Source organism: Stegastes partitus, unplaced genomic scaffold (assembly GCF_000690725.1).
Source record: "Stegastes partitus isolate 25-593 unplaced genomic scaffold, Stegastes_partitus-1.0.2 Scaffold627, whole genome shotgun sequence".
Lineage (NCBI taxonomy): Eukaryota > Metazoa > Chordata > Actinopteri > Pomacentridae > Stegastes > Stegastes partitus.
Genome location: NW_007578358.1, coordinates 225211 through 249303, shown reverse-complemented (window position 1 = coordinate 249303; position 24093 = coordinate 225211). Strand labels below are relative to the sequence as shown.

At 41.6% G+C, this 24093-nt stretch overlaps 2 protein-coding genes across 2 annotated transcripts; both read right to left on the bottom strand.

Annotated features, from left to right (window-relative positions):
• Positions 1-5757: 5757 nt before the first annotated feature.
• rxfp3.2b (relaxin family peptide receptor 3.2b) lies at positions 5758-6978 on the bottom strand. Its single transcript, XM_008289642.1, has one exon. The coding sequence runs from the start codon at positions 6976-6978 to the stop codon at positions 5758-5760; it is 1221 nt and encodes a 406-aa protein (XP_008287864.1).
• A 10056-nt stretch (positions 6979-17034) lies between these two features.
• Positions 17035-23506, bottom strand: creb3l3a (cAMP responsive element binding protein 3-like 3a). The gene is made up of 10 exons (XM_008289641.1): positions 23486-23506; positions 22978-23094; positions 22574-22820; positions 21836-21969; positions 20226-20336; positions 20014-20120; positions 19237-19305; positions 18938-19022; positions 18383-18476; positions 17035-17746 (listed from the first exon to the last, which is right to left on the bottom strand). Exons 1-10 carry the CDS (start codon positions 23504-23506, stop codon positions 17430-17432), a joined length of 1302 nt encoding a protein of 433 aa, XP_008287863.1. The 3' UTR covers positions 17035-17429.
• Between the last annotated feature and the right edge of the window lie 587 nt (positions 23507-24093).

The window sequence follows — 24093 nt, the reverse complement described above, 5'->3', positions numbered from 1 at the left end:
AAAGTTTGCCAAATGAAGATGGCACAAGTGTCCTTGTTTGCTTAAATCACAGCCAGGCAATGCACACACTGGGCAAAGAGCCCCTTTGGCAGAAAAGCTGGCAGATTGAGAAATGAGGAATGTATAAGTGGAGCTATTATAGTATAGCAGGAAACTGGGGGAAGAGTCAGAATTGAATATGAACTCTGTGATATCGCTAAGCACTCATGAGACCTCTTAATAGCCAGAGAGGTAAGCACATTTCTGTTGCTTTGGAGGAATAAATTGAATCCAGTGACGGACTTTGGATGGTATGGCTGTGGCTGTGCAGCTGGATATGACCAGAAGAAATGGGGCCACCAATAGATTAGTCGACTGAATAGAGATGTGTCTGAAATCCCAAATGTGGGGAATACATATTTGGGGAATGAAAGCGGCTTCCACAAAGAGTAAGCTGAAGCTTTGAATGATTGATTAGTTATGACCTGCAGGAAAATGATTTCCTGGCTGGCAAGTGATAGGAAAGTGAGTATATATTTATTAGGGGTGCAATTCTCGTTTTTGAGATGATTGCTCGTAAATGGGCGATTAACATACAAAAAAAGCTATCATTTAGAATTAATAGATAAGGAAAGTTTATTAAAATGAGAGACAAAGAAAATGGAAAGTACTAAAAAAACAGAAATAAAGGTTTGTCTGTGCACACACTGACTTTGATTAATTTTCAGAACCTCTGCTGGTTTCTGGGGGCGTTTTTTTTTTTTTTTTTTGTTCCACTTTTTTTCTCTGTTTGGGCTCATTTTTTTATTGCAATATAAAATCCTGCACCTCAATGGAAAAAGCATAACCATACTCAGGATGTCTTTTATGCAGTATGACACAGTTAATGTGTCAGAAATCAACATAGCTGTTAATAATATCGAAAAAAAAAAAAAAAAAAAGGTGATTCTACTCACAACATATATTGTACTAATTTAATTTTTTAATTTGTTTCCATGCTTTGTGTAAACACAGCCTGCAGTTCAGCCGAGTTTTGCCAAAAAGTTGCAGAAACTGACTGTTGGTTGCTGCTGATTAACCAATAGTGTTTTTAGTTGCATCAAGGATGGCAGATTTTTTTTGTAGAATCCAGCTAGAGCAGGGGTGTCCAATCCTGGTCCTCGAGGGCCACAATCCTGCATGTCCCTCTTCCAACACACCTGATTCAAATGATCAACTCATCATCAAGCTCTGCAGAAGCCTGATAATGATCCTGATCATTTGAATCAGGCGTGTTGGAAGAGGGACACATCTAAAACATGCAGGATTGTGGCCCTCGAGGACCAGGATTGCCCACCCCTGAGCTAGAGCCAACATTTTACCTCTGACACATTTTCATAGGAGACATGTAGAATAAAGTGATTTTGATGTAATGTAATGATTTCATGCTTAGATGTGGTGATTTTTGAACTGCATGTCACACATGATTAGTTTAATGACCACCAGAAAGCTGAAAATCAAAAGGATTCTTTCTGTTTTTGCGGTTTCTAGCCGTGATTCGTGGTGTCATTTCAGCTAATTTCAAACGACAGCATGCCTTTTAAGGTTTTGGGATTCAGAGAGTTAAAGGTGGGTGTAATCTCCTTTGTTGTCAGGCATTTTCAACAGCCTCCTCGTGCTCTACTTTCTTACAGTGAGCAAATGAGGACTTTATCCCCTGCATATGTGACACCCCCAGGAACAGCCCAGTTTGTTGCCCTACACGAATAGGTAATCAATGTAGCTGTGTGGGGTTTCTTTCGCCACAGGAGCTTTTGATGTAGACTACGTGGCATTAACACTCTATGTGTCTCACCTTTTTCTAACATCTCCTATCCACGTTGGAAAAAGTCACTCTGCCTCTCTTGAGTGTGCATGTTTACCGCTAATGAGGGACAATTAAATATTCCAAAGATGCGGGTGTCGTTCAGCTATCATTAGGCCCCAGAGAAAGGTCAGCGCGGAGGGTGGCATGCAACCTTCTACTACCACTTCCGGTCCCGAGGGGGAGCTTAGATGTGTATTGATCAAACAGCGCGACATGAATGGCATGTTGACAGGTTTATTAGCTTACTGTTAAAACTCAAAAAACAGCTGTTGCAGAACTGCACTTTAATGTAATGAAAGTGGCACTTTGTCCTGTAAGCGAGTGAGAAAGAGATGAAAGAAGGGATGAAAAAAAAAAAAAGACGCTCTGGAGTTCTGCATGACCCTTTTAAAAACGCTTTGAACTCAGATGTGAGTGCATTCTCTGAGTGTGCAAGAAAATCCCCCAGTTTTATTACAGTCAAAGCATTATGTAATATAAAAGATAAACTCAGCAGTGCAGTGATAACAATAAGAGCTCAAAGTCTGTGAGTCAGCCGGTCCACTGTGCCCTGCTACACAGGCGTCTTTGTCCTTTCATTGTTAAGAAGGTTTAGCAGTTGTTCTATTTCCTCTCAGCTATTGATTTGAACATTTATTTGCTCAAAGTGCAGTTATTTCTGGGCTACCTCTGGCTTGTTACGGGTCCTGTGCTATATCCATCATCTAAGTCCAGCTATATGCAGAACATGCTACCAAGGGTTATTAAACTCATAGAAATCCACCTTTAGTTTGTTGCCAAACTGAGGTGCAGAGTGAAAATTATCTTTGTGTACGTGGCTACCCGCACAAAACAAAAATAATGCAGCCTGGCAAAATATAGGTCAGATGCAAAAAAAAAGCAACCCAAACTTACTCCAGTTTCTCCCTCCAGCTGCTATCTGGGGATGAAAGAACTTTTAAAAATAATACAAAAACACCACAGTTTTTCATCTACATGGCACTTGTTCATTATCATTTCATGAGCGTTGCATGCTCAGTTTTCATTATGGGTCATTTGGCTGTTGGCCAGGAGGCCTGCCGGTTTTAATTGCAATGAGGCTAACCCTCAAACCATTCTCTGCAGACTGCCAAGCAGGCTTTTCAGAATACACATGTTAATAGTAGAAATCTCTGTCATGCTGGTACGGGTAATTACAAAGGTGAGCTTCCAAAAATGACAACAGTGGATCAAACATAAAAAGATAAACCCTTGGCTTTGACACACATGATAAATGCAGTGAAGCAGAGGAACGGGTTCATGCAAAGTCTTCTGGATGTGCTCTTTGTGCACGTACAGCTTTAAGTGGGTGCAACTCTGTTCAAGACAAGCTCTGTTATCAGAATTCCTGGTAAGCACAGATATTTCATCTTTACTCAAGCTTTCTAGCTGATATTTCAGCTTTATCTTGACTTCTATGTATGAAAGCCCACAAGACTACGATTTACCAGCACCATTACATTAAACATTAAACAAAGTTGCACTCAAAACTGGTCATTCTACATCTTCCCTGACTGAATATATGGACGAAAGGTTTCACAATGTCACTGACTCTGTTATTTGCTGAAAACAATTCTGTTCCCATCGTAGCAAGGTTAACCTACCAAGATCTTTGGAGCAAAAAAATGAGCTGGGGCCTCTGTTGAGCCCCCTCCTATCCCTCCTGGTGCATTGTGTATTTGCCAGGTTGCTTTCAAGCACAGCATACAGCAGAATACAAATACTGATATTTTGCCTTGAGCCTCGGAAACCAAGAAATGCTGGCTGGAATATTACTTGACTCCAGGTTTGCTGTGTGTCACCCAGTTTAGAGCAACTTGACCAAAAAAATCTATCCAGGAATATGCACCATGTCAGAACAATGAAATTAGAATAAATGGTCTTAATACAAGTTTTAACATGCGGCACCATGCAAGTTTGAACATCAGATAAGTGCATAATGCAGAACCGCTAATGCCCTTACATGTTAATGTACTGGGCAGTATGCCCGCACAAATTAGCGATTAATCACATTCGCATAAATTTACTGGGGCCATTGCAGGGCCCTGGTTGTCTGAGGGAACTGCTTTTGTTTCCAGGCTTTTATAACAATCAGATATACCAATATATAACATAAACATAAGCTTTACGATGCACAAAAACATGAGAAAGGCAAGAAAACAATTCAAATTCATCCATAATATTTTATTTGGTATTGATGTTAAAATATTTGGAGTGGGCTTTACTATACGCCGTGTCAGAAGAGCTTTGCTGAAGAGCGAAAATCTGATTTTATCCCAGCTCATCAGATCGGATTAGGAAAAGCTCCCTCCTCTATCAGACAGCGATTCCAGTAAACAGCACTTCTGTCAGCACCTTTGTTTACTGATTATTTCTGCAGCGCGGTGCTGATGTTGTTAGTGACTGAAGAGCTGCTGCGCAAACACTGAATGAAAACATTAAACCTCATTAATAAAAGAACAGAGAAGTGGGTCTCTGTTGACTGATGCCCTCCCGCCAGCACAGGATTGTTTCGCATCAATATTAGCGCCACTTTATTTTTCAGATTCTCTCCGCCTCTGTTGCCTAATTTATCTCCCCCATGTATGTGATCTGAATTCTAAGATGGAATGGCCCAATTATCCCACATAGTTCAAGCTGAGAGGGTTTTTTTTTTTTATTTTTTTCAATTTTAATCTTCATTTCATTTACAATGCATCAGTAAACATAATGTTCCATTAAAACATCAAATTGACAAGTGCCTTTCTAGAAAAGATCATGATTATGGTCACGGTCACAAACACAAGAGTGACAACATATTCACAGAGGATCACATCATTACATGTTACTCGGTTCTGCGCTCCTGCAGTATGACAGTATAATTCAACAGAGATGGACATGCTGGTGTTGCCATGGATGGTCTTGTCCATTGAGGAATGCCTTATTTTTATGAATGAATGGCCTGGTTTGAATGTGCTGCAAATTATAGGGGAACTCTAAATTATTCATCCTGTAGCCCAGTCTGTCACGTCTGCAGCTACCAATGTGCGTGCAGCTGTGTACGTTCAGTGAGAACAAGAGAGGGAGAGATATTGATCATACATTTTCGTGAACATACAACACAGTCTCAGCTCACGTCTCATGTGTCGCACCAAGGGTATAAATCTCACGCGAATCTCCCCCAAGCTCAAAATCCTTCAAGGTTTCCACAAGGAGAGCACTTATTTCACTTATTACACTCATTATACTGAAGCTTTTGATACGTTTTGTACCTTCTACTTGCCTTGTAAGCTTTCACACTTCAGGCAGGAATCACTTTCCCAAGACAATGCACCAAACAACACGTACGTGATTCTTTACAACCCAGAAAAACAAACTGCACAGATGCCTTTTGCTCCATTTTTTTCAGGCTTTCCACAAATATGTGCCCACAGGCTTTTCAGTTACTCTCATCTTTTGTAGTCTTTTAGTGGCCTTTTTAAAAAATATATTATTATGTGTTTGGATTTAATTTTCTCCATTTTTATTGTACAGTAAGAGAAAATGAACAAGCCTGCACCAACAAATCTCCTCATTAGACATCCTGTGTCTGAGTGACGCAACTATTCAAGTCTCATTTGTGATTAAAAACTACACATGTTCATGACACATTACCAGAGAGCTGTGCTGCCTGTCAGAGGCACAGAGAGCGAAACAGAGAGCCACTGTAACAATGAAAAGATCTGCAGCAGAGCAAATCTTTAAGAACACAGCAGGGGCACATCCCACTGTGTGAAGCGGTACGATTATGATGTTTTCAAAAGCCAGAAAGAAATGGGACTTCCTGTGTTGACAGGGTTGAAGCAAATGTACCCTCACGGTAAACAGCTCCAGATAAACAGTACAGTGGAGCAGTCTGCTTTGTGGGTTAGTCATTTACTCCTTTGTCATCCCAATCAGACATCCATTTGGACCAAAACCAGAACAGGTGGCGCCTCGGCCACTTTGGCCTTGCGACGCAGCAGATGGGTCAAACTCCTGAAGGATGGCGTGGCGTAGAGGAGAAGTTCCTTGAGGCCTGCACGAAACTCCCGGCGAATCAGGCAGTAGAGCACAGGGTTGAGGCAGCTGTTGGTGTGTGCCAAGCACACTGTCAGGGGGAAGGCGTAGGCCTGCACGTTGTAGAAAGCCTTGCTGAAGGGCACAAGGTCAAACTTTATGAGCACTCCCCACAGCGTCAGGGCCTGATTGGGAAGCCAGCACAGAAAGAAGGATAGAACCACGATGGCAATCGATTTGGTGACTTTGGAGCGCCGATTCTGCCGGCCTTGCTTTACTTCTGGGCCTGCTACACCTGCGATGCGTCGACTGAGGATGAAGCGCAGCAGCAGCAGGTAGCAGACAGTGATTATTATCAGAGGAATAAGGAAGCCCAGCAGGACCTTTTGCAACTGGTATAGACCTAAAAGAAGCTGTGGATCCCAGCTGCCCGAGTCTGGAAATCGCACCAGGCAGAGCTCCTCATCTGACACCTGGGCGCTGGTGGAGTAAATGGCATGAGGCAAAGTGGCCAGCAGAGACACTGCCCAGATGCACAGGCTCGTCCACTTGGCCCTGGCGGCTGCTGCCCGCCGGCTGTGCATCTTCATCGCAGAGGAGATAGAGTAGTAACGTGCCACGCTCATAGCTGTGAGGAAGAAGACACTGGCGTACATGTTCATGGTGGTGACAGAGCTGATGATTTTGCACATCACGCGGCCAAACGGCCAGCGGAAGTCCAGGGCTGTGTCCACTGCCCAGAAAGGTAAAGTCAAAACAAACTGGAGATCAGTGATAGCCAGTCCCATCACAAAGCAGTTAATGGATGACTGCTTCTGCCTGTAACGTGAGTGCAGCAGATACAGAGCCAATGAGTTTCCCACCAGCCCAAGTGCACAGACTATAGAGTACACACATGCTATCATGACACGCACCACCACACTGGAGCTGTCTCCTTGAAATTCCATGATAGACTCCCTGGTGAGGAGCTGCAGCCAGCAGTGCAGCGACAGGTTGCCGGTGGAACCTCCGCTGCAGTTTCCACTGTGGTCCTCCTGTAGTATTTGCTGCTCACATGGCTCTGGAGCCAGTGTTTGAACTCCAGTTTCATTCATGGCTGGACTCTCTTTCTCACACATCACCTTAAACGGCCAAGCTGGGAAGCTGAGAGAGAGAGAAAAAACATGCAGATGACATTTTCAGCATCCCTGTCTTATCTGTGTCAGGTTATATCCCACAGCGCTGCAGATGCCATCCTCTGCTGCGATTATCCTCGTCTCAGTGCTCTAAGACAACTCACAGCTCCCTGCGCGCCACGTCCGTTTATAGGCTCCACGTGAACGCGCATGGCTCCGTCGCGCGGTCGACGCCGGATGATTGGAGCAGAGCGAATCCGCGCTCCGATAAGCGCAGCCACATCAAAGTCTCCAGAATGTCCGTCAGGGGTGAAGCTTAATGTATTCTGACACGACACCGGGACCTGCTTGTGCTCAGCCGGTTTCAGAGGGAAGCTTTGGGAGACGTGGAGACAAAAGATGTGCGTAAAATGAGAAAAAAAAAAGTGCGGAGGAAACTTGCACTGACATGTGACCGTCAGCAGTCTGCAGGTGAAGGACAAGGATCAAGGACACAACATTCAAATACGTATACATACAAATACATACACTCAATAATAATAATAATAATAATAATAATAATAATAGTAACAGAATTTCCATTCTTCTTTTTCTTTTACAGATTTCTTTATGTATTAAATATATAAATGGCATTAAAAACCTATAAGTGAATAAATAATGTTTTTTTTAAACATAAAAAGACAGTTAATACATATTTACAGATTTGTCATTAATTCACAAATATTTCCTTTTTGTTTAACAGATGGAGCTTCAAGTTTATTTCTTTAAACATATTTCTAAAATGACATACAATTAATGACAATTAATAGAAACTGCTGTGTTGACTCTGTAATTTTACGTTCATTTATTTGGTAAATGAGATAGCTTGTGCAATTACGTAAGTTTTAAGAATGAAAATGTTGATTAAATGTGTTCTCATTATCCATTGTGTTATTATATTGTAATTTCCCAGTTTTTATACATGTAAGTATCCTTTATTAAACATAAAAGAGCCCCAAAATACACATGATCATTGAAAAATGTATTTTAATTATAGAAAATTACTGTATTTTTTCTCCCTACATTATTATCTTTTTTTTTTTATTTTTAATTTTTTATTGTTTTAAGGCATCTTCTTTCTTTATTTTTTCTCTTTGGTGCTGAGACATATCCATCATCTATCTATTTATCTATCAGTTTATATATATTATACATTATTACATGTATTTATTTGTGTTTATTACACTGTCAGAAAAATTACTAACAGAGAAATGATTCATTCATTCATTTAATCTTATTTTATTAGATTATCAATATTCAACAAAACCCAAATTCCAAGGTGAATTATTTTCTCACCAAATAAGCAAGTTGTTATGTGCAGAACAGTGAAAATTGTTTTGCAGAAACCATCAGCACAAATCATTCGAGGTAAATATCTTAAACATATAATTCTAAGAGAGTCAGTAAAACGTTTAACTTAATTACAACTTAATGTTTGGATCCCTGGCAGAATGAATATAACAGAGTTTCTGGTTTAGAATTACTTCACTTCATCTCATGAGACAGCCGACTCTATCTGTGTCCATCCAGACAGTAATAATGTGCTTCCTCTATCTCTCACTGTGCTGCCAACCCGCTGTAATCAAAAGTTACTTTTCTTCAGCTCTTGCTGGCTGATATTTGGCATCATGAGGAGAAACGTGTTGCACCACCTGTTGCACCTGCTGTCACAGTTCCCCAACACTGAAGCCGAGGTCAGTGTCAGCAGAATCGACTTTCTGAAGTACAATGTAGTTGCCCAAAAAACGACTAAAACAACAAATATTGCTTGTGCATTACCTTGTTACCTTGTCTATGAGTAATCCTCCCCTGTGAGACACAACAGGGTGTAAAAAAGGAAAAAGACTGCAGCCTTTTAATCCGTTGCGACCCACTTCTTGTCATCTTAACAATCCTGAAACCTTCCAAATGCGCAGACACTGACAGTGTGCCTGGTTTAATGTTCTAAGAGTTCAAATCTGTCAGGAAGTTTAAGTCTGTAAAGGCTCCTTAATAAGCACCTGTCATTTCACAAGATTGCACCAACCCCTTCCCATATCTTCAGAGCGATTATGCAGGTATGAAGGACACTTCACACTAACTCTCTACATGAAATGTGAATAAAGTCATCAGTGACTGCTTGAGGTGATGTAAAGTACTCTGATCTGCATAAATACATTTAGTTTTTCCCCTACAAGGTTATGCGGCGTAACCTTTCTTCTGTTGCCTCACGTGGAACCCTCAGTCAGACTGCAAAGAAGCTACTTCTGCAGACTTAGAACTTTGAAATATGAAATATGTCTGTTCGGTCAGAATGAACTCTTCATTTTGCCCCTGGTGCTGTTTGTATACTGTACACAGCCGCAACCACAAAGTCAGAAACTTCACAGAAGGCACCGGTTGTACTGACTGGGTGTGTGACGTCGCCTCTCAAAGCACTGCAGTGTTGCGTGTGACGTGGGAAACTTCTGGGGTGAATCAGTGATGCTTTGGTGCATCAGGAAGTTCTATCAGGTATGACCGAAGGTGCAGGATAAGTGATAAAAAACAATATGCAGCTAATTCCTAGCACAAAACCGCATAATTTACTAAAGAGAGCAATGGTGAGGAGGGTGGTACCACGGTTGCTTCACAGCTCGAGGGTTCAATTGCTTTCTGTGTGGAAATTGCATATTCTCCCTGTGCCTGCGTGGGCTCTCATCAGCTGCTCCGGCTTCCAACGACATGTTGAGGTTAACTGGTGATTCTAAATTGTCCGTAGGTGTGAATGTGAATGTGCTTGATTAAGTTTCTCTAAGTTTCGCCCTGTGTTAGGCTGGCGACCTCTCCAGAGCGAATAATAGCTGGATTGACAATGCTTGCTTATGCGGACACGCCTACAGTGACGTGGTGAATGAGGTACTGCACAGACTGCTTCCTGAGGGGGATAAGGTGTGTATTCCCTGTCTTGAAACCAACACGACGAGAAGGCATTGCATTGAATAACCTTTTGTGTCCAGCTGGAGCAATTTTCACAAACATGATTAGAGCGTTTGTATGAGCATACACAATGTCACTGTACTGACATCTTCCACTGACAGTTTAGTGAAGGCAGCTGCTGATGCTGTCTTAGTCTTCTGTCTGAGCATTAGTGAAAGAGAGAGCAACTGGCCACATGTGCAAATGGCCAACTGGATCGAAGTGATGTTTGATTTGCACATCATTCATGTGAAATAGATAGACATCGTTAATGAAGGAATTAAGCGTCACCAGCTAAACTTACGATTTCATTGAGCCAACGTTTTAATCCAAAGCGACGTACCGCTGAGGGTAGATCAAATTCATACACCGATGGCGACGGAGCTTCCATGCAAGGTGCCTGCCTGCCATTGGGAGCAACTTCAGGTTCAGTGTCTTGCCTTGTCTTCTGGACTGTGCAGGGGCGGGGGATCGAACCACTAACCTTGTGATTAGAGGACAACTCGCTCTACTGTCTGAGCCACAGCTGCTTGGTTGGACTGCAGCAGTGTCACAGTGAACTGTCCTGTTTGTTGTGTCTCTTTTGTATTGATTGAAAGGACACAAGTGTGAGTCGAGAGCCAATTTCAACTGCTCATATAAATTTGACTGCAGTGAGCGAGCAAGCTCAAAGGCTGACTGAATGACACAACTCTTTTTCTCTGTAGTGCCAACGATGCCGAGGTGACCGTCGTCTTGCTGACCCATGAGAATGTCTCTGACTCTTCATTCATCCTGCTTGACAGAATCATTAAAACCTGAAAGCGTGATTAGATGGATATGTTTTGATGTCACTGTGTCTGGAATTCTGAATGTCTCCTTGAATAAATGAACAGGTTACTACACCGCCCCAATGGGGCGATGGGTATTACTTACTGAATACTGATTGCATAACAGTCTCATGTTTGGGCATATGGCAACCAGTTCACCTAGAGTCACCTTGAGATTAGTAGTCCAGAGAGGAAAAGGAACAATTTCAGATCGTCATCTGTTAGGCTAATATTTGATACAGGCTGTACACTCAGGATGCAATTTGGCTGTCAGACATTCATTTCCAACCAGACACCTCGACATCCATCCATTTTCTTCTGCTTGTCCGGGGTCGGGTTGCAGTGGCAGCAGGTGAAGCAGGTCATTCTAAGCGTCCATCTCCTCTGCAATGTTTTCCAGCTCCTCCTGGGGGATCCTGAGGCGTTTCCAGGCCAGATGAGATATGTAATCCCCCCTGGTGAGTGCCTGGTCTACATGGAGGTCTCCTCCCTGTCAGATGTGCCTGGAAAACTTCCAAAGGAAGTCGCCCAGGAGGCATTCTAATCAGATGCCAAAGCCAGCTCAGTCTGTTCCTTTCAGCAGCGATTCTACACCCCAACATCATTGCTCAAATGCATGCCTTTTGTAAGTCTAGTGCCCATTTTCCCTAAAGCTTGTTTCTGTCCTTCATTTAGAACATGCAAAGGTAAGTTTCATGTTTTACTTTTAATAATGTATAAATCTGTTCAATAATTTAGGTAAAAGAATCTGTTGTCAGTAAAATGAACCAGTTTTAAAGCTGGGGTAGGCAGTGGTTTTTTGGCATCGTTGGTCAAAACTTCAATACTAAACTTTCAGTATATGTTATAATATATGTAATTTGTGTGATCTTAGAGGAACATTTGGCTTCTGTCATGCTTTAGAAAATCCAGTCTGTGTAAGGAGTTTTTAACCAGTCACAGGCCTTTTCATCCATCCATTATTTATACACCTCTTACTCCTCACTAGGGTCACTGGGGGGGCAAAGTCTATCACAGCCAGTGAAGGTAGGTGACACCCTGGAGAGGTCATCAGTCTATTGCCGGGCTACACAGAGAGACAAACAAACACACTCACACCTACAGACTATGACAAATCCCCCTATTAACCTCAGCATGTTTTGAACTGTGGGAGAGAACTTGGTGAACAGACAGAAAGAACATGCAAACTCCACACAGAAAGATCCCAAGCATTCTACCCGGGGTGTGAACCAGGGATCTTCTAGCTGTGAAGCAACGGTGCTAACCACCAAATCCACCGTGCAGCCCCTTTAGCACATGTGAGATTGTAAAAATAAGTCCACAGTGGGAGCAGGGTGAGATGATGCAGTAAGTTAGATTTGAGAGTTCCGCTTGGGAAAGACCTTGAATCCTGGTTCAAGCTACACATTGATGTTGACTTTTAGCAGGACGAGCATGTTGTCATCTGGTGGGAGGAGCTTAGAAAATAGAAACCTTATTAATCCCAAAGGGAATTCTTGCAGAAAGGGGAGCTGCAGGAGGAGGAGGGTGGTATGTTTCCAATTCTGCTGTTCTTTTATTTTAAATTCCCTTTTCCAGATTTCTGCCTCCTGCAGCTTTAAACAGACCTACCTTTAAGTCTCACCTTGAACTCTATGGTATTTTTATACTGCTGTTATATCATACTGATACATTTTATTATTTGTAAAGTGTATTTGTTGAACTTTTCTTACGTGTCGAGTGGAGCCGCTGTCTCTGAGGTGACACGTTGTCCAGTTAATGAAACCTTCATTTGTTTGCACTGTGTGTTTATGTGTAAGACTGTGTTGACTCACCCCCACCGACCCCCCACACGCCTCCATCCAAAGGCACTTTCATCAGGTTAGATGCAAGCTTACTGAACTGAAGTGCAGCCTGTTATTTCCAATGATTCATTTTCGAACTGGAAAGCTAATGTCCTCTCTCTAGGATTCTCATTCAGTTTCACCAACCAGTCAATAAATATATTTCTCTTCCTAACAGGGGGAGCTAATAATATTGTCTATGACTGATTACCGCTATAACACAGATTTGGAGTGCACCAGTCATACATTATGTCAAATTGCCGAGCATCTTAATAAGGTAGCTGGATTCTGGGATGATTTAAAATGCTCCCTACTCAAAGTTTATAGCACTTATCCAGCCTGCAGCACAGTAATCAGAGTTGCAGTAAGAAGTCATTAGAATGACTTCTAGACATCTTCAGACTGTCTGTGCTTTCATAGTTTACATTCCTAAAACAAGTATCATGATTTTTAAGGCATTTTTCCCCCCACGTCTACAATCTTTCTTTGGTAAATTTTGGAAAACAACACCAACAGTTTGTAGAAAAATATTACTGATGCAGTTGAGACAGTTGTGTTCTTACGCATTTGTCAGTCACTTGTGTTTGGTTCTTCCTTGGATGTGTGTCCTTGTTAAAAGTTAGACTGTCAATCTGTCAAGTTAAAACTGAAAGCTTCTTTGGCCAAAGCCAGCTGTTCACAGAGTAAACAAAATGTTTCTACGGAGCCCAACAAACGAGACAGAGCTGGATGGATGAATCCACACAGATTGTTTGTCTGCAGTCGTATCCCACACACTGAGATATATAATAATTAAGCTGTACACAGCATCTAGTGTTTGCAGCTTCTCTGCAGGGACTTTGTGTTGCAACAAAGTGAATCTTTGCAGGCTACTGTGTCGTGTATGAAAATAACAAAAGATTGTAGCAACAAGTCTGCAACAGTTTTTTTTTTTTTCATGCACTAACTTTTATTTCTGTTGTGTAACAAAACAGAGACATCTTGTATAATTCCAAAAGTTTTCACAGCTAAAATGTTGAACGAGTGTGTTTTATTTAGTGTGTAATATCTGTAAGTATCTATCTATTAACACATATTAGATATTATATGTATCTTCATTGTTTTAATACATGAAATTGTGAAACATTATTGTATTATGGATGTGAAAGAGATATCCATGATAGTGGAAGGTAATCAAACTAATCTGGCTTCATGCAAATGTACACCCCTGTTGGCTTTTCTGCCTTTGAACTGCACTTACGCCTCATTTGATTCCATCTTAATTACATTTTCTAGCTTACCAAATTAATTAATGCCAGTTCCATACGTGCAACAGGGTATGACTAATTTCCTAATTTCCTCATTTCTGTAGAGCTGCACAAACGTCCGAAGTCTGCGTATCCTATTAAGTTGTGCATGAATTCACTCTGATTCCCAAATTAGTGACTCAGATCGAGTAATATGCCCTTACAATAAGCCAATTAAGATTTTCTTTTTTTTTTTTTTTTTGCCAGATCATGTTTATTATAATTTAAACCTTCATTACAAGGCAACGTACGCCAGCCAGGCCAGTGTCACTGATCAGTTTCTGTGCTGATGTGAGCTTCATGAGGCAGAAATGAGTGGCTTTAAGAGACTGCAGAAAAATGTGAAGCAGGTAAAATTAGATTTTTTAGGTAAGCTCAGCTGAAAGCAAAATCAGCTACATTTTTGCATCTTATCTTGCCGGTATAATGACTTTTCATACACTCCATTTATTTTCTGGTGTTAGAGATTAAACTGAGTGCTGTGCGATTAGAGTTTAAGAGTTTTTTATTACACTTCCTTACCGCTTACAGTGCCTCCCTGTTTGTTTTAGATATCACTAATTTCGTCTTTATCGATGTAAATGTACCAAAACAAATCTGTAATTTCATGTCCTTTTCTTGTACTACTTTTAAAGACCCCCCTGAGTGAAAAGCACACTGAAAACACAGGAAAGAACATTGCACGCTGCCTAAAAACCAAGAAACAAAACAAAACAAAAGAAATAAAACTTTAATTACTCTGGGACTTTTTTTTTTCTTTTTAGAGGTGTGAAATATTGATCAAACTGTGTCCTCTCAAGCTTTGTGCTGGCTTGTTGTTTTGGAATTGGAAAAGCAATTTTGTTAATAAGAAAGTTTAGAGGTGCTATAGGGATCCTCCACCAAGAAGTTTGTGCCGTCACGCCTTCAAAGAAAAACCTCCATTTGTAGATTAAAAAAGAAGATGAGTGGTCTCTTTGATAAGACACTCAGTCTTACAAACGTTCCCTCATGGCCAACCCAAACTCAGTGGGCGCTGACATATACAGACAAACCTTCCCGGCTCCATAGGGATCTGGTTAATCAAAGCGCTGGGTTAAGGGGCTGATTAGAGACGCTGATGGTCAAGAGACTTTCACCCTGATTAAAGACGAAGGCAGACAGAGTCAAATAAAAGACAAAAGGGCAAAAACCAGCTGGAGATCAGACTCAGAGAGAAGGCAAGTTAGCTGGCTCCCTGGTTTACGCTGACACATAGCATATTGAGAGTTTATAGGTGAGCGTGCCTGTCACTCCTTATCACCGTGGTTAAAATTGAGGCTTTAAATGAGTAGTTTGGAGAATACAGAGTCGTCTCTTCGGTAGGTGAAAAATGTCCGACAAGCCCAGAGCAAAGTAAGCCATTAATAAATTCATAGTTGACAATAATTAAGTTTGCAGAATTGGTATAATGAAAGCCTCGAGCCACACAGATGAATAGTTAATAAGACATACATTTCGAAAAATATATGAGAAAACAGTTCAGTTTGACGTTGGAGGAATCAGATTTTATCCTTTTGTTTCAGTGTTACCTGTAAAAACACAAAAGCTGAACTACTACTTAAGGCTCGGTTGTGCTTGAAAACAAATCCAGTTCATTCAACTTGCCATCTGTCCATATTTGAAGGCCGCACGCGAAGGCAGACAGAAAAGCCAGCTGTCATAGCCGGAGGCAAGATTCTACAATCATTCAAATATGGGGATAACAGCTCACAGTTTAACACAGTCTTTCACCAGAAGTAATCATATTGTTGCACTACACCGCTCTGCTCCAGACTGAATCATCTCAGGAACCTGAATTACCATTAAATTCCTGTTTCCAGTCTGTAGAGACATACCAATTAGCTACAACACTGAAACCACCAACCTAATATTGGGTAATTCCCCTTGTGCCAACCAAACGGCTCTGAATCGTTGGGGCGTGGACTTGGGATCTCCTGTGTCATATCTACTGAGTCAAATCCACTTATCTTCAGTTTGATATGATCTCAAGCAAACAACAAAAAAATTAATTTCCTGAAAATCTACAAAAATGGGGTTATCTGTTTTTGCAAATTAACTCTTCGAATGTATTCATACGTTTTACCAAGTGTTTAGGGTTAAGAGAAATTGCTATATGAAATGTTATGTTCTTTCCAAACAAAAAGATGTTGTCCTATCACCATCCATCCATCCATCATCTGTAATCCTCACTAGGGTTGCGGGGGGCTGGAGCCAATCCCAGCCAGCTCAGGGTGAAGGCAGGGGACACCCTGGACAGGTCACCAGTTTATCACAGGGCTACACTTAGAGACAACTACGGACGATTTAGAATCACCAGTTAACCTCAACATGTTTGTGGACTGTGGGAGGAAGCCAGAGAACCCGGAGAGAACCCACGCTGCACGGGGAGAACATGCAAACTCCACACAGGAAGAACCGGGAAATCTTCTAACTGTGAGGTGACGGTGCTAATCACTGAGCCATCGGGCAGCCATCCTATCATCATCATTATTTGCATTGAATACATTTAAATGTGAATGGTGATGTTTTATTTTTTATTTTTTTATCATGCTGTTGAGTCCAAAAAAAGAAAAAAGCACCAGATACTTTCTATCATAGATTCAGATAATGCCATAATTGAATTTCGACACTTTCCATGAAGCTGTGTCGAGCTGATCACATAAAATCTCAACCTGAACAAGTCCGATCTAAATGTTGGATGGAATTCTGTCCCAAATGGCAGAACCCTGACATCCAATGACCGTGTGGCTGGCAGTGACAAGTCACAGAGCGAGCGAGCTCTGTGGACATCAACCACAGCCTGCCTTCATGAGAAAATACATCAACATGTCAATTATTGAGTAAGAAGTCTGACTCATGAGATAAGAGAACATCTGTCCCACCTTTGGCCCAGTTTTCGGCATCCCTCTCTGTGAAACATGTTTCCACTGCCATCAAACTTACTGTACGAGCCCTCTGAGACTCGGCTCGCCAAGTCATTGGATCTTCCGAGGCGGAACTGTCACGCAAGATGGTACACTGTGTGCTCTGAGCAGCTTTTTATTTATTAAAGCCCAAAAACATCTTACAGAGAATGAATCCATGGATCACAGTATGAGCTTGTTTTGACATCTTTTTTTATTCGGAGGCAGTTTCATCCATGAATGAATTTAAACAATCCGTTCTTCAGAGAAAACGTGCTTTCAAATTCCTTAAACATTCCAGAAATTATCCATTTAGATCAAAACTGTACACACCATTGCAGCTCTATTTACCCAGTGTTTGACTGCCTCTAACACAAATTTACTCTGGCATTTTATCAAAGCCAGAAGGCAAAGCACGCGCAGTCCACGCTGACAAACAATTGTAAGATTCAAAGCTGTGTACTGATATAAAACAGCATTACAAATAAGTAATAACTAAACATGTATTAAAGGCAAAACAGGAATGATTAAAACTTAATTTCCCTGTCTGTGTAAACAAAATCCCCTGATGATTCCCAGCTCTACCATTAGGAGGACAATTTGGGAAGTTGATATGGGCTACTTTCTTCATTTCCCTTACATGTCATCAGCATGTGGTTGAAGCTGGGCGGAGCGGTGGGGATCCAAGGTCACGGTAGCTATGTGACCAGTAATTGGGTCTACGTGGAAATGACCCATCCTGTCCTCCTGACTGCTGTTCAGAGACATGGGCTCCACGGTGGATTGTTCTTGGTTCACTCTCAGCTTCCCCATCAGTGCGGTGATATCTTCAAATCCGCGGTCTCCTGAGAAATGCCGGTGCAGGGGCTCCGATTCATCCTCGGTGGAGAACGGGGAGTCAGCGACATGCAGCACGCGGGAAGCCTGAAGGTTCTGCAGGGACCGTGACTGGACTGTGGGAGAATAAGACACACAGGAGGGAATAAATAAGGCCGAGCCTCTGCGGGCAGCTGTGCTTGGTCTTTGTGTGACTAAGCTGGCATTTCGTAAGGTGGGTGTGTGTCTTCCATGCTTCCGTGAATTCAGACAGTCGCAAGTGTATCAAATTCAAACCTAAAAACATTCAAAATGTTCAACTTGTAGCCTCTGGCAATCAGAGAAAGTGCAGCAGTGATTGTTATTTCAAGGCTGTAGAACCATTCATGGTAACAAATGACACCTTACTGCTGTGCAAATCCTAATCTTGCCTCAAAATGAAACACTTTTTGGGGGTGTTTGTGCCGATGAATTCTGTTAATAAGGTAAAAAATGAACGGTAATTTATTAGAAACTGTCGACAGAGTGATAGCTTAATAACCTAAATGATAAGACACAGCTTTGGCCCTCTGTGCACTGCCTCTAATCTTTAACGTTTTAAGTCGACAGCAAATCCTCAGACAGGCGGAGCAGGCTGTGAGGCTCGGCAGGTGAGAACCTTTCCAGCAGCGGGTGAGACTACAGTTCTAACAAGCTCCACAGCTGTGACAGAGAGGTGCTGGATTAGTTGGCGGGCGGCTGCACAAAGCTATTTGGTGCTGAAGGTTACTCACTTCTGACTGGACTGAAGTCTCCTTGGCTGACCTTGGTGTCAGAGAACGGCTTGAGGCTGGGGAACAGGATTAGGGAGAAGGACAGCAGGAGCACCTGCGTATGTCATGAAACAGAGAGTTAGATAAAAGATAGTTTTTTACATTGTTGAACTTTTGATTGGCCAATGGCATGAACACAATATGTGTGAGTGTGCTTCCAGATCCAGAAACGGTACTAATTTGCTTGTCACGATGTGTCTTGTGAAGCCAATTGTTCTGCAACTCATGCTGCATTTATAGATTATAAAGCAAAATTGTTAAAGTTTTGCTTCAGGTTTTGCACTTTATTCCAAAGTAGTGATCAAAGACAGGGAATGACTTCAGTTCAGATTGGGAATTTCTATTTATGGGAAATATTTATTGGTCGCTGTCCATTGTGCTGATATCTTGACCGGCCTTCTCAATGGCTAATCCAGCTGCAATGGTTGGTCAGTTTGCTGTGAATCTGATTTTTTTAAAAATTATATGATGAATCTTGCTAATCCAGCCGGGACACACAAAGAGGACTCCCCGTACCAGTACACATGTCCCAGTCTGGGCTGGTTTGCTGGATGTATTCATGACCAGAGCCTGCAGCCTGCGCAGCTGTTCCATTAGAGACCTGTGTAGAGTAATGTGGGGAAAAGGGAAATGATACAAAAAAAATAGAGACAGAAATAATTGGATTAACAAGGGGCTGAGGGAAGAGAAATGTAAGAAAAATGCCTTAAGGCAGTTTCTGAGTAGGAGAAATGTCATAACAAACATCACCGAGAGATTACAGAGAAAGAAATGGTTGGAAATTTAAAGAGAAATCTTGCTTTAAAATTGCTCACATGTTGCATTTCTCCAGCTGTGACACTTTTCTCTGCAGTTCTTGGTTGTGTGCACTGCAAGCAGCCATCCTGGAGGGGATTATGCACAAGGGAGAGACAGGAGGAGCAGAACAAGGTAAATCCAGCAGAAAAAGTTAGAATTTCACTTATGTTGACACTACAAATTTGTCATTACATCCCGATGTGTAGAGATATTTTTAAACCAAACAAATGTTACAGAAGAGTTTCTGAACTGCACCACTTCAGGATCATGCAGTTGATTTTGCATGTTTTGGCTCATTACTTATTATATATATATGTCTTCGATTATTTTCCACTGTGTTCAGAATCTTACATTTCAGATGTATGGAATTCTGTTCATCAATATATTAAGGAGACTATGACTTTGACACAAAATCGATGAGAAAACAGATTATCAAGCAAGTCCCAAGATTGTTTTCTTTTTCTTTTTTGCTTTTTAAAAAGCTTTCATTGTTAAAAAACATTTGGTGCCACTTGACATTTAGCAACGCAGAGAGCCGACTGACACCGAGGAAGGAGGGGAATGATAGATGACAAAGGCCAGGATCAAATCACGGCGAGACAAGGTGACATTCATGCTCTGCTGAAATGGAATGACCGAGGGCTGCCTTCAGGATACATCGGGAAAATAATCAAGCAATTGCTTCATGTCTCGGGAAACGATTACCGGTAACTGGATTTATTGTTAACATGCTTAAACATGCATAAAACACATCATTATTTTCACTGTTGGCCTCGTTTTAATTAGAACTTCACCTGCTCTCCAGGCCATCGATGTACTCCTTCTTCTTCTTCCTGCTCTCCTGGGCCGACTGCTTGTTGCGAATCTTTCTGCGTATTTTCTTCAGAATCCTTTCTTCGTACTGATTAATAGAGGATTTAAAAAAAAACATTATTTCAAGACTCTGTGGGACAAACTGTAGGAGCTGATGAGTGTTCTTATTGTTTAGGTAATTAAAGCACTTTACCTTTGTTAGAGGTAGCTGGCTGGGAAGAGTGACCCCCTCCTTCGCTAAAAGCTTCTTCTCGTCTTCATTGAGAATCAACTCTTGAATGGACTTTTGGGATGGCTGTGGGGGCTGGTGGAGAGATATGAATACTAATATTGAAAACATCACCACCGATGTTTGATTAAACTACCTCCTTCCTGCTCTCTCTCTCCCTGGAGCATCATAGGAAGCATGTAAATGACTATCAGTCCACCTCCGTCACTCTCATTTCATGGCCACCTCAAAGCAATTATGGTGTGAGAACCTAAGCAGCATTCTGCCACTCTCTCCTTCATCTTAAAGTGGGCTGAGAAGATGGAATCAATACCCGCGGTGAGCTGAAATCCACTCCCCCGCATACCCTCAAGTTTCCCAAGCCCCACTACATTATTCTACCCGATTATAGAAATATTTTCTTTTTGGAATCAAACGATAGTGAGAATGCTGGAGAAACTGACTTTCTCGCCACAAAATGAAGGTTAGAAATCTTATATAACTGCAACTTTTCCATATTTAAAAAAAAAAAAAAATCACATGAATTAACACATTTTGGTATAAAAAATGACATCAGAATAGAGTTGATTCACCTCAATTCACCAATTTTCTAAAATAAAGGTCACGCCAGCTCATATTTTTTGGATTTGTTTTGTGCATACTTATGTTATTAAGTAAAACGTGTAAAGTCTTTGTTTTGCTTTCAAAGTCAGAGAGAGGGGTGGGATCGTGTTGATTTTTGCATCATTTTCTTCAATCTGTGGAGCAATGCTTGAATGGCCATAACTTAAGAAATAGCTAGAGTCCTGGAATTGTGCAGGCTCATTGATATGTACATATACTCCTTAATGGTACCACCCTGCCTTTATAGACTCATACAAAATAATTATGTGATTGTGTAAATTTGGCCAAAAAAATGTATATTCCACCAACCACAAAACTTATTTTTCACCCTAAGAGGCTGATTTGTTTCCTCTGTGACTGGCACCAATAGGATCTTTAAAAATTCATACAATACTTTAAGAGAAAAAAAATGATTGAAATGATCTTTTTTTTTGCGTTTGTGGCCGATATTTGAACTTGCATTGGGCAGGTATGATGTGAAACCACTCTGATAGTGGTCCCCGCTGGAAGAGTTCTATAATATTCTTACTAGGCTAAAAGGAAAACCATTCAACTCAGTGTTTCAAATAATTCGATGAAAAGTGGTACCATTTTAAACCAAAAGCCAAATTGAAGATGGCATGGAGCATTCAATGAATGCTAACCTAACTGTTTTGTGTTTTAATCCCTCAGGTTTGGAAAAAACAGCCCAAGTTGCTGCATGTTCAGCAAATCTTCCTACAGACTAAGTTTTAAAAATAGGAATTTCATTTGCAATTCCAAAGGGCCTTGCCCCTTGGCGAATTCATGATTTCAGGGAGTGTAGTCATAAACTTGTTTCCATCAAAGTACACAGGCACAACTCACTCATGCACGCGAAAAGGCAAACAGCAGGAGTCAAGCAGGCAGAGGAAGATACACACAAAAAAAAAAACACCCATAAGACACCACGGCTGCACCTTCCCTATCAAACACAACCAGGACACACTTACTGGCTCCGGTGTGCCAGATAGCAGCAGATCTTTGACAGTTAGCGGGAAGCCGGAGGACAGCTGCGGTCTGTGTACATCAGAAGGATATTGTGTAATCCTCGTCTTGCCCGTTGCGAAGCCGAGCTCCCAGCCGTCTGCACCCGCACAGACACAATGAAACACATTGAGCACATGCAAACAGAGATCAATAACACACGCCAGCGTCACAGTTTGGATTCTGTGTTAAAGAACAACAACCAAAAAAAAAACAAAACAAAACAGTAGAGCAATGACATTTGGAGCCTGAAAACTGTGCAAATACTAATCACTCTGCCTGATCCTCAACATGTGTGCTTTTCGTCAGCAGAAACGTCAGCATCTTCCATAATTTGAATACGTTTGTACACAGACATGAATAATGTATATCCTGGAGTTCATGTGCAGTATTTCAAATTCATCCATTTCCAGTGAGCGTTCATTGCTCACAGCCATGAATGGAAATGCTGTTTAATATAGTTTTATCAGATTAAATGATGATGATGTTGTGGCTTTGATGCCAGTCAAGTGAATTTTCAAACAAATATGAATATCTTCCTGCTTTGTAACATGATTCCTTTTTGTTTTGGACTATTGGTGAAAAGAAACACAACATCTGATAACATGTATTTGGACACTGGGGGCCTTGTGACAGATGTTTTTCACATCGTGTCATCGACCAAATAATAATAGTTCAACAGAAAACTATAATGTGTGACTTACTGAGGTCAATGGAGACGTTGGCTTCCAGGGCTGCCTTTGTTGGGGCTTTGGTGCCGAGGTACTGAGTGTCCCCAGGCGGGCTCTCAGGACGCTGAGGACTGTCCATCTGGTCTGAAGGAGGGTCTTCACTGATCCCGCTGTCACTGGGAGATGGGGACCAGAGTGGCGAGGCTGACACAGACTCACTGCCACTCAGGAGGGCATTTAGAAAGTAATCATCTGCCTGTTCGTCCGGCTGCAGCATCTGCTGGGTGGAAAAACGCCGCAAGTGCTATCATTAGTCTGTCTGTCAGCGTGAGATGACAAGAAGGGGACAATCTTTGGAAAACAAACACCTAGAGTACGTCAACAAATGAAATATACAGCTGATAGGAAGACATTAGAGATCCGACAATGTCACGCACATTTGCGTCTTGGATTGGCCAAGTGTGATGGTTGCTATGGTGTCCAGTTTCCTCGTGACGGAGGATTCCTTCGTTTTGATCAAACAGCCAGTCCAGCAGCTCAGTGCCATCACAGCCCTGGAATGAGATCACAACATGTAATGACAACACCCGATGCTCTACAGAATGTTGTCATGTTTTTAAGAAGCACAAACAACACGACTGTAAAGGTTTCTACACTGCCACAGCTGAGGGCTTCTCCCTGAGCACACTGTACTGGATTATATGTTCCGCAGATATCTGCAAGGATCTCACATTTTTATTTCTAAAGTGCTACTTATGGTAATTTTATCTTTTCAATGACATTCTAAAATGAACATTCATGTACAGATTTAGATTTCAGACCTGTAAGTAGGTTTGTAGTTTGCTCTCAAGCTTGAACTTTGCTCTGTGGGACTTTCCAGTCTCCCCTGTCACAATAACCCACATTTGCCAAACTGCAACGCAAAGACAACATTAAAACATGTACCTCATCGTGGTAGTGCTCCATCGCTTCCCTGCTCAGATGGAAAACCAAAGAAGCTCCTAAAACAGCGGAGATCCAGTCAAAATCCAATTCACTTTGTTGTGGAACAGCTTTGTCTCCGGCCCACTGTATCTCTCGGCTCTTCTTCTCGGGTCCAAAGTTTAAACTCCAACACAACACACCCAGTCGACTGACTCGCTTTGCCCTCATTGGCCATGAGAAGATATACCAGTAATGTGATTGGTAGTGAAGAATACACAAGTAACCAGCAACACGAGTGAGTCTATCTGGAACCTGAGGACATGAAGTCTCCAGTAAGATGCAGAACATCAGAAAGGGCAAAGTCTGCTGTTTCCTTTTCTCTTATTTTTTTGATAGCGTATTGACTTAAGGATAGCCCCGACCTTTGGCATATATTCAAAACACAATGAACACGCATGACTCGTTTTTAAAACAAGTCAACAACACCAATTTTAAACGTACTACTGAATCAGAGTGTTTCTAACAATCTGTACTGTAAAAACTAAAAGAAATGAAATAATACATTTTTAAACTGCTTGAAAAAACAGTTTGCTGTTATTTTATAGATTTTCCCGAGTTTGGCAAATTAC

Excerpts from the sequence above, each read along its gene's own strand:
- rxfp3.2b (XM_008289642.1), bottom strand. The coding sequence starts at position 6,978 with ATGTGTGAGAAAGAGAGTCCAGCCATGAATGAAACTGGAGTTCAAACA.
- creb3l3a (XM_008289641.1), bottom strand. The coding sequence starts at position 23,506 with ATGGAGCACTACCACGATGAG. Across the intron at positions 20,121-20,225 it reads GCCAGCTACCTCTAACAAAG|TACGAAGAAAGGATTCTGAA; the intron begins GTAAAGTGCTTT and ends TCTATTAATCAG. Across the intron at positions 19,023-19,236 it reads CAGCTGGAGAAATGCAACAT|GTCTCTAATGGAACAGCTGC; the intron begins GTGAGCAATTTT and ends TACTCTACACAG.